The sequence below is a fragment of the Sinocyclocheilus rhinocerous genome, unplaced genomic scaffold (assembly GCF_001515625.1).
Source record: "Sinocyclocheilus rhinocerous isolate Xijiao unplaced genomic scaffold, SAMN03320098_v1.1 scaffold958, whole genome shotgun sequence".
NCBI lineage: Eukaryota > Metazoa > Chordata > Actinopteri > Cypriniformes > Cyprinidae > Sinocyclocheilus > Sinocyclocheilus rhinocerous.
The window spans coordinates 241,684-252,303 of record NW_015650342.1 but is presented as its reverse complement, the minus strand read 5'-3'; the positions used below and the strand labels follow the sequence as shown (position 1 = coordinate 252,303).

At 35.0% G+C, this 10,620-nt stretch overlaps 1 protein-coding gene across 1 annotated transcript in view; it reads right to left on the bottom strand.

Annotated features, from left to right (window-relative positions):
• LOC107711790 (guanine nucleotide-binding protein G(I)/G(S)/G(T) subunit beta-1) overlaps positions 1-10,620 on the bottom strand; it is a 32,747-nt gene that overhangs the window by 9,474 nt on the left and 12,653 nt on the right. The window contains 2 exon segments of the mRNA XM_016516838.1: positions 1,671-1,799; positions 2,083-2,214. Of these exon segments, the coding sequence (XP_016372324.1) occupies positions 1,671-1,799; positions 2,083-2,214 (261 nt within the window).

The window sequence follows — 10,620 nt, the reverse complement described above, 5'->3', positions numbered from 1 at the left end:
TAGACTCTGCCCTGGTATGAGTTGTGTCGAGCTATTCATTAGTCTGTTTGATGAGAAAAATATGAAATTGATAAAATGGGTTATTAATCCGTACAACTGCAGCAGTGGAGGACTATTATTCTGCTGCGTGATACTGCAGAAGAACTGATGAAGGCACGGTTTGATCTTCGGCTGACCAATCAGCAGAAAGGGGCGTTTAATTCCCACCCACATGTAGAAATCGAATATTCAAGCTGTTTATTCATTTTTCCACCCATGAACGAAAATGAAAATTTAAGCAGAATTCTCGTTTTTCGGGAAAAAAAAAAAAAAAAACGAAAAAGGAGCCGTTTTCTCATTTTTCTACTTTCAATATTAAATCAAAAAACGAATGATCGAATGATACACGCATTCATAACAGTTTCCAGCATTGATAATAAATCAGCATATTAGAGTGATTTCTGATGGATCATGTGACACTGAAGACTGATGCTGAAAATGTAGTGCTGTGTCACAGAAATAAATGATATTTTGAAGTATATTAAAATAGGAAACCAATATTAGAAATTGCAATAATATTTCACAATATTACTGTTTTTCTGTATTTCTGATCAAATAAATACAGCCTTGATAAGCAGAAGATACTCCATTAAAAATCTTAGTGATCCCAAACTTTTGAACGACTAATTTTGCTTTCAAAACGGAAAATTTTGCTGAAATGGTGAAGCGTTTTCACACTGGCTTGCATCTTAAGTCATAGATAAACCTCTGCAAAAATCTTCTTTTTGTAAAGAAAATCGAAGGTAGCAAAGACGTTCTTTGTAATATCTCTCACAATTGGTACATTTACATTTCTGCATTTAGCAGACACGTATCCAAATCAACTTACAAGACAGAAACAAAAAACCTGTTACAATATTCTTAAGTGATAAAGGTAGATTTTTTTACTCCGATTGATATACCAGTAAAAATGTTCCTGTTTAAAGGTATAAATATAACAACCTGTATAAAAATTATCCTCTTCAAATATTCATTTCCATTGTTATTTTGGCCTGTTAACAGATCTGATCCAGTGCTCAAGGAAATGACTAAATGCTACAACATTAAAAACAGCTGTGAGCAGCCAAGAACAGTTGTGTTCATTTAAAGGGGTCATATGATGTGATTTCAAGTTTTCCTGCATTGTTATGAAACAAAGCTGATTACAATACTTATATGCATCTTCGAACCGTAATGATCATAATATGAATCATAATAATAACATCAGAGCAAAAAAACACTAAATATGAGACTCATGGTGGAGTCTACAAATCTTTCTTTTATATTAACGGAAGTTTTTGCAAGAGTGCAGAGCTCGGTGAGCTTGCTCTGAACTGAAGTGATTGATGCTTTAGTGATGATAAAGGGAGCGCTCTTTGCCCACTATTAGTATGTAACGCATTCATAATTTGAATAAGAGTTTTAATGCTACACACAAGTTTCGGACTTAAAACCTAAAACTGCAACGATTGATTCTTCTACACAAAATAATGTTCTTTTTAGCAGCATCATATGACCCCTTTAAAAACAAAGCACAGTTCGAAAGTGAAATGTCACACCGAAAGACTTTCAACCTGTAGGTTAAGTGTATGTTATCAGTGAGAAGGTCATGGGAACGGAGTGGCTTGTTCTGAGGCAGTACCCAAACTCACCAGGAAGTGTCGCCTGAGCTGGTGACAATCTGGTTATCGTCCACGAAGCGGCAGCAGGACAGATAGCCTGTGTGAAGACAGCAGCCTAACACTGCAACGATTGATTCTTCAGGACAAAAAAAAAAAAATCTGACATCAAATCAAGTGCAAACTAATAGAAATGCCACTTGTTTGTTACGTATAATTGTTTCTTTGGTCTTCAAGTATTTTTTAAAGAAGCAAACTTTTTTAATCAGGTCAAGTGAAAATGAAGGCTACATTCTGTTTTAATGTATTATTAGCATCATATTTCTCACACACACACAGACTACTACAATTTTGGTATTGTGACAACACTTCCCCAGTTCATACAGTTTAAACAGCATCATAGGAAATACCTCATTAAATGAATTGAGAGAATCCAGACAAATACGTTATTTAACATGTCGAGTCACTACATCTAATCATCAGTTCACAAATGTATTTGGCTTTCACATTTACCTTGTTTGTAGTATAGCTGTCCCAGATAATTAGTTTTCCATCCTGGGAAGCACTTACAAGAAGCCTGCAAACACAGAGAGAGGGGAGAAATAAAGAAACCGGGAACAATCAGGGCGATTTTAACTCTTTCTGAACATCTACACTTTTTTCTGGTCAAAAGTTTGATCAGGAAGATTTTTAATGTTTTTTACAGGAGTTTCTTCTGCTCATCAAGGCTGCATTTATTTGATCAAAAATACAGGAAAAAATGTAATATTGTGAAATATTATGATGTAAAATAAAATTTTTATATTTTAATATACATTAAAATATAATTTATTTCTGTGATCAAAGCTGTATTTTCAGCATCATTACTCCAGTCTTCAGTGTCACATGATCTTCAGAAATCATTCTAATATGCTGATTTATTATTAGAATTATCAACAGTTGTGCTGCCAAATATTTTTTTTGGAAACTGCAATACTTTTTTCAGGATTCTTTGATGAATAAAAAGTTAAAAAGAAGAGCATTTATTTAAAATAGAAATCTTTTCTAACAATATACACTACAGTTCAAAAGTTTGGGGTCAGTACATTTTTATTCTTTCTTTTTTTGAAATAAATTAAAACTTTTATTCAGCAAGGATGTGTTAAATTGATAAGAAGCGATAGCAAATATTTATATTGTTAGAAAAGATTTAGATTTTGAATAAAAGCTGTTGAATAAATGCAGCCTTGATGAGCAGAAGAGACTTCTTTAAAAAACATTACAAGTCTTACTGATCCCAAACTTTTGAACGGTAGTGTGTGTGTTAAGAAAACAGTCTGAGAGAAGTAGTAGTATCTATTTATTTAATGGCATGTCAGCATCTTAGGCTACTTTCATGGCAAAAACCATTTAAAAAATACAAGTGTAACAAATACAATAAAAACCAGCAAACAAACAAACAAGTTATATTACACAAGATACAATATGACAAAAATTCTAAAAACAAAATTACTGGCAAAATTACACTAAATAACTCTTTAAGTGAACTGTTCACTTCATAAAAGAGTTTTCTACATACATTAAAAGCTGGACAGTCCAATAAAATATGTTTGACAGGTCTGAGAGAAGTCTAACGATTATAAAATCTATATAAAACATGCCGTATGAATATGTAGGGAATGCTTTGCATAAAGACAAACTATATTTTGAGATTAAAGTAGTAAAATAAACAGAAAACAGTGTTCACATGATATCCATAAATGCTACAATTAAATAATGAGCATTACATTATAAAACGGATGGTTCCGGTCCTTGATTCTGATTGGTTGAGTTCGCTGATTGGTTCGAAGCTGTTGTAAATTACTCTACAAACATACACCTTTGTTTACTTTGTGTGTTGCTCGGCAACCACTTTGTTGCAACCACAACCGTTTCTGAGGAACTACATTGTTTGGTGGAATAATACTGTTTTTATTAATATCATTACACTTTATTTGCTCTGTTTTATTCTGTGAAACCTTACTACGTATATGGAATAACCGTTTTATAAAAGCAATAAGCCCCGTGAAGCCGTGGTTTACAGTGAATTAATAACAGCTAACTCCGCTCCGCGTTGTACCTAACAACGCCCCTAAGCTGTTATAAATTCACTGTAAACCACGGCTTCTTGCTTTATTTTAAAACAAAAAGGTACGGGAGATTGGCTAATGGTTGTTGTTAGCTATGATGTACAGGTGCAGAAATATTTCAACTTCAAGAGACATATTACTTTTACAAAAGAGTTCCTACATATTAAATGACTGATGTCACCCTAGTAGTAGATCTAGTGGTGACCTGTAAACTAAGCCATTAGTATGGGTGCTGCTATGCTACAGAAAGATGTTACCTCCTAAGATAATGCATGATTACTGGGCACATTTTGCCAATACAATAAGGGAATTTTAATGAAAATAGAAATGGCATGAAACGAGCATTAAATGTCTCGGTGACCTGCCCTGCGAGTGGCTAAACCGCACATGAAGACTGAACTCTTCTGTTCAGAGACGTGTGGAGCACGAGCATCTCACTCAAGGACAAGCGTGTACAGTGAATGCACAGTTTCAACGTAACTGAACAATTTGTGTAATTATAAACGCTCTTGGTAGTTACAGCTTCACACACAGTTAAGTGAGACAGAAATAGCAGCAGCAGCTCATCTGTGGAGACAGAATGAAGATCACAGGCACTGAAATACAGAAACGTTTCCTTTGAGCCAAACAACGACACTGGTTTAATCACACCATCTTAATATTTACAGTATAATAATTAATTATATTACATTTTACTAATATATTACACCCTATATTCTCTTTAGAACGATTCAATTTGGTGCGATTAAAGTAAAAATGGCACATTAAAGCGATTAACACATTTAACACGCCCCGTCCCAGCCGAGACCTGTACTTCATGCTGATGAACATGATGCAGGACGACGACTGACTGCGTGATGTAGCCTACTAGAATGCAATTATATGGCCCCAAATTTCAAGATATGAGGCAAAAAAAACTAAAACATTTTTGTCTTATATTTAAATCTAGGGGTGTAACGGTTCGGTACGAGGCTTTCGGTTCGGTACGCATTACAAACCGAACGATTCGTTGGACTAATCCTATTACATTTGAAAAATAAAAGAGCTTAACCCATTTAATCCCACCGTAAAAAAGTTTTTCATTTGTAAAGCTCTAAAAACCTCACTGACTGATGTTTTAGTGCACTTCCTGCAAATATGGAAAAAATAAAGGGTCTCAATTAAATATATGCAGTTTCACATGATTAGTGCATATTGTCACATGACCAGAGCAGTTTACTTCCTGTTTGCACCTTGAGAACCAATACGCAAAAGCAGCCAGAAGGAGCAATAAACTTTATAAATGTGATTTGTTTCAGATGTTAAAATGCTTCCTCATATCCCAGATTAACTGAATAATGAACAATTGAATAATGAATAATAACGGATTTTTTTTTTTACCATGTTCATTGTGCAATGTGAAGTGGACGTCATAAGATATTCAGCACAATTCCAATCTGGCACCGCACACAACACAGACAGACAGACAGACAGATAGCACAAAAGTCAGTGAGTCATGACCTTGCTATCCAACATACATAATATCAATACAATGAACCAAACCAATTGATTTCATATATATGAAAGTATAGTCAGGCCCGTAACTAGCAATGAAGCCACCGAGGTCCGGACCTCGGTAAATTTTTCATGTTCAAAAATAAAATGTGTTCTTTGAATGACTAATTTGCTGTTAAACTCCTCATATGAATGCCTGCATGACAAGTATAATTCAGTTTAGACAGTTTGCAAGAATGTTTAGCGTCTCTGGTATGAACTTCACTTAAACTGAAAACAATCAAAAAAGCCCATGGACAGGTTTTTGCTGACAGGATTACGATATTCGGTAAGGGAAACGCAAAAATGATCATGATATTATCTGTCATAAACGTTATCTACGCTGTCAAAAACAGTAGCATTTAACACCAGTACACACAGATCTGTAGAACAAGTAGGTTACAGAATGAAATGAAATACGCAAAAACTAGCCATGAAGAAGTCTATGCTATGTCATTCAGTATAGTTAAATTTTCACAAATCATGCTATAAACTTTCGTAAGAGCACTAGACAAAGTTATTGTAGTTATGTATTGTTGCAATAAACAACTGATCTCCTTTAAAGTGTTTATAGTGTATATAATGAGTTGTATTTGTAGGGGTTATTATAACACAATGCTTTAACACTGAGATATATAATCATTTTTATGACTGCAGAAATATGTTAATTCAGTATACACATTATCCCACAATTGTGACAGACCATAAAACACAATTTTTCATACACTTTTCATATTGACAGAGATATTGTCAAAAACATAAATTATTGGCAATATTATGAGGATTTATTTAGTAGCTACTGTCCCTTTAAGAGCTGCACGCGTTTCTCTCTCTCAACTGTTTACTTTCTTTTTAGACTTAGTACATTATATTGAGACGGAGGGAGGCGCCAGAACTGCAGCTGATAGAATGTGCGCTGTAGCACGATACTACGATATTTCTTCAAAAGCAGATCGTGGAGACATTCAAAAATCGTCATATATGTCGCACTGTACAGCCCTGACAGGTATATTATACAATGAATTATAGCCCTATCATTAAAATATTAACACTGCAGTCATCAATAAAAATCAATGAAATAATAAAACTTTTATTTCAAGCACCGACTTTCAAAAACAACCTGTTTAACACAAAATACGTTTCTTATTTTTTTTTTTCACTATGTACGGGTCACAAGAGAAATATTAAGGGAATAAATTAAAACAATTAGCTATATATCGTTATCAGCATATGTTGAAGTAGATTCGTCTCGTCGTCTCTGAGAGAATAAGCGCCGTCAGATGCAGAAAGCTCCATCAGTCCGTTTTTACTTTCACTTTCTGCAGTGAATTGACTGAGATTAAGACGTTCACGTGCGCAAAGTTTGCATGTTGCTTGTGTGTGATATCCATTGGCTCGCCTTCATGGTTTAAAACAGAAATATTTCCAACATTGCGACGTAACCAATTACCCCGCCCCCCGTATCGAAAATGTACCGAACCGTGACACCACTGTGTCGTGTCGAACCGATCCATGAATTTTGTGAACCGTTACACCCCTATTTAAATCATATAATATAGTTAAGCAATATCACTCGAGCAAGACTCGAGCTGTTTTTTCCTTGAATATCTGCACAATTACAAATGTGATATTGATTTTATACAACAGTTCAAAAAGAAAGTTAATATTATGTTACGTTTTAGACATTACTGTCAGTTTTTGCTCAATTTCAGTTCCAATCAAAGCCCAGAAGAACTACTGTACCTTTCTGAGCAACACACATTGCAGTTTCGTTCCTGAATGAATCCACGTTTTTGAACAAATCAAGTGAGACAAATTATTCAGTGACCCATTCATAAAGACAGGGACTTGCTTTGATTCTGCTGTTCGAATGAATCGGTTGGATGAATGACTGACTGAATTAATTACCTATTAAGACAGTGACTTGCTGCCACCTACTGATGGTTTTAGTTTAATATTTGGAGTATTTAATTTTTTAAGCAATTTTTTTAACTCAATGCTCATTTAAAACATTAATCTCATAGCATTATTTATGCAATTCTAATTGCAGTGTAAATGCGTTCATGCCACCTATATAAATCTGTTTTAGGGATGTAACAATGAACCCAAACCGTTTGAGATGTTAAACGAATCATGATACAGTTGGGGGTGGGTTTATATGAATGTATCTCTGAAGGGAACAGACTGTCTTTAGAAAAGTTCAGATGACATTTTCTTTTCATCTTGCATATTGAAGTAGTATTTATAAGCGCAGCGCTACTTTGTTTACAGCGGTAACCAAGTAAGAGAGTGCATTTGCGTTTTCATTCAGTCTGCTGGTTTTGCTTAGTTTAGTTTCACAAAGCTAATGTCAGACCATTCTGTTTTTGCTTCAAATTTCAATTATACAATGTGAATCAAAAACTACAACTATACAACAAAGCTATAACTTGCTAAACTATATTTGATTTAAATTTTGTTTATATGAAGAGATTTCTTTTATTTGTATTATTTATTTATTTATTTGATTTGGGGTTTGTTTTAAAATTTTAATTTAGATTTGTTATTTGACATTTTAATTTCACAAAGAAATGTGCAGCATTTTTTTCTGAGAAATAATAAAAGGACATTTTTTCATTTATAATTCTGAAATCTCACTTTCAGAAATCGTGAGAGAATCGTATTGTGAAATCAGTATTGATCCCTAGTTCCCGAGCATCCCTAGTTTATATGTCATACATTCTCTGGTAAATCTAAATATTTCTAAAGCTACATTTCTATAATGTTTATTCAATGCTACTTTTCATCATAATAATGACTTTAAATTATCTTTTTGCAGTGAATCAATTTGAGATTAATGTGATTAATCTGCAATTCATGTGATTCATTTGATTAAAACATGTAAATTGCTCACCCTAATTATATAATATTAGGGTTTTATATTAACACTCACCAACCGTGGGTGAAAATCAACCATGTCAAGTAACACATCAACTAAATAGCCAGTTTGGTGGGATACAATTAATCAATGAATGTCCTCCAAACAAAAGCCTCTGAGATTAGCAAAATAAAATGTACAGAGGTTCGCACACTGGACAGGAAGCTCTACATCTTTCAAATTCAAATACATTGCTTTGTATGAGTGTACGCAAACCAGCAACACCACTCAGCATCTGTTAGTGGCGCTGGCGCTCAACTACGACTGTTCAAGACACTCGCATAGATGTCCATTACATTAACGATGACTTGTGACAAAGTTTTGTACATACTGGGTCTGACTGCACTAGGATGTCGCAAACATTCATTTTGAGTGATTCGCGCGAACATAAACGCATTTAGTTAGATCGAGCATCTGAGATCGGCTCGATTTGAGAAAGGGGAAATGATTTAATGAGATTAAAAAAAAAACACTGGGTGGATTTTTATCATTTTAGGGTGGTTGTACACACACATTTCAGTTCAAACAACTTGTAAAAGTGTATGTAACATCCTATGACCCCTTTAAAAGCTGGACATTTTAGGCAATTTAGAAATCCCAGCCAGGGCATGTCCGGGAAAAAACGAAACAAAAACAACTCACTACTGTGGCACAATAACCAAAATAAATACAGTTCTTAAAGCATCTATAAATCATGGAAACATATTTCCTATTGAAAACAGAAAAAAGTCAGAACACCAAGGCTCCAAAAATACAAACATTTCATGGGATAGTCTGTTATTTAAATTTTTGTATTTTTGGAGCCTAGGTGTGTCGACTTTTTTCTGTTTTCATAAATATATTTTGTCGAGCACCCCGTTTGAGTTTTTCCAGTGATGTGTGTGCTTTTGTTTTGATTTTGGTTTAGCACATTTCCTACTCCTATGAATGTGACTTTAGGACGAAAATGTATTTAACTGTCATGAACAAATGTCACAATGAAAAAAAAAAACTTTACTGTCCTAAGACAAATCAATTTTCTTTTATGGAAAACGTTTTCTTTTGATTTTGCAGTAAGTGTGATCCAGACATGATTTTGTGATTGCCTCAGCGGACTCGGAGGCAGAGCTGTTGTGTAGCCTATAAAGTGATCTCCACTGAGCCAATCACATACATATGTATGTAGCCAAAAATCATCTTTGACCTGTTCATCAGCCTGCTGGAGATCACAAAACATGACTCCTCATCGGCACTATTACTACTAGTTCACAGCACAGGGCTCGACGGGATCACCTTGAGTCAGTGCCCCAGTGCATGGCGTAGATCTTCGCCAAGTGTCCCCTCAGTGTCCGTCTAGTGCGCATCTGAATCCGCCCCACAGGCTCAATATTGGCTGTGATCTGCCAGAAACACATGAGAACAAAATCTAGTTCAAAAGAGAGCCAACTGAAACTCCATCCGAACACAACAACATGATTTGAGAAGTGACGGAGGTTTGATGTTTAACGAGTCCTACCTGAGAGAGGGTGGCATCCGCACATGCTTTCCGTGCATCCTTGAGAAGAAAAACACAGATAAAGCCACAAATACAAAACCTCGGACAGAGAAGAATCTGTCTCGGAGGACAGACATGCAAAAGAAGTGTCATAACCAGGCACCACCAAGAAAGCCCACAGTATGCTCTGCAGTTTTTGTGCCAATGAGCTTTTCCTGTGGTTGAGGCTATGCAGCATCACATGACTGAAATATTTCAGAGTGCCTGGCAAAAAGTCTTGTCCTTTGTCACAGTTAAGATAAAAACTAGCGCAAAAAGACTAGCGCAGCCCTGGTTATGACACTGCACGTCAATGTTCGAGTAAAAACAAATTAGTGAGGGAGTAGCTATAATGAGTGAATGTGCAAGGCTGTGCTGATAAAATCAGATATGGCAATTCTTTTGTTGACAATATTGTATGAACACACATAAAGTGGCTCTCAACTCGTGGGTTGCAGGTCTGTTCTGACAGCAGAGAAAAACCTAATCGAATCCAACAAACCATGTAATCATGCGTGGTCAGGTTACAAAGCAAAAAGCCTCAAACTTTTGTTAACATCACGGTCCAATCAACCTCCACAAATTGAGCCATGGGTTAAATTCCCAATGAACAGCTTACAATTAGGGCTGGGTATCGATTCAGATGTCCCGATTCGATTAGATTTCGATTCGATTCTCGATTTTTTTTTTATTACATTCAGTGAATATAGTTTTAATACCAATGTTATTGATATTTCTAAAAAGTGAACAGTAAACATCAGTTTACAAATGGTGAATTAATAAAAAGAAATTAAGCCACATGCCTGTATTTTAAACCTATTCTTTTTTTTGTATGGGTCCTTTTTTAAACAATAATAGGGCCCTATAAAATGTTCTTAATTTTTCTGGTAATCAGATGAAGGCATAAAACAT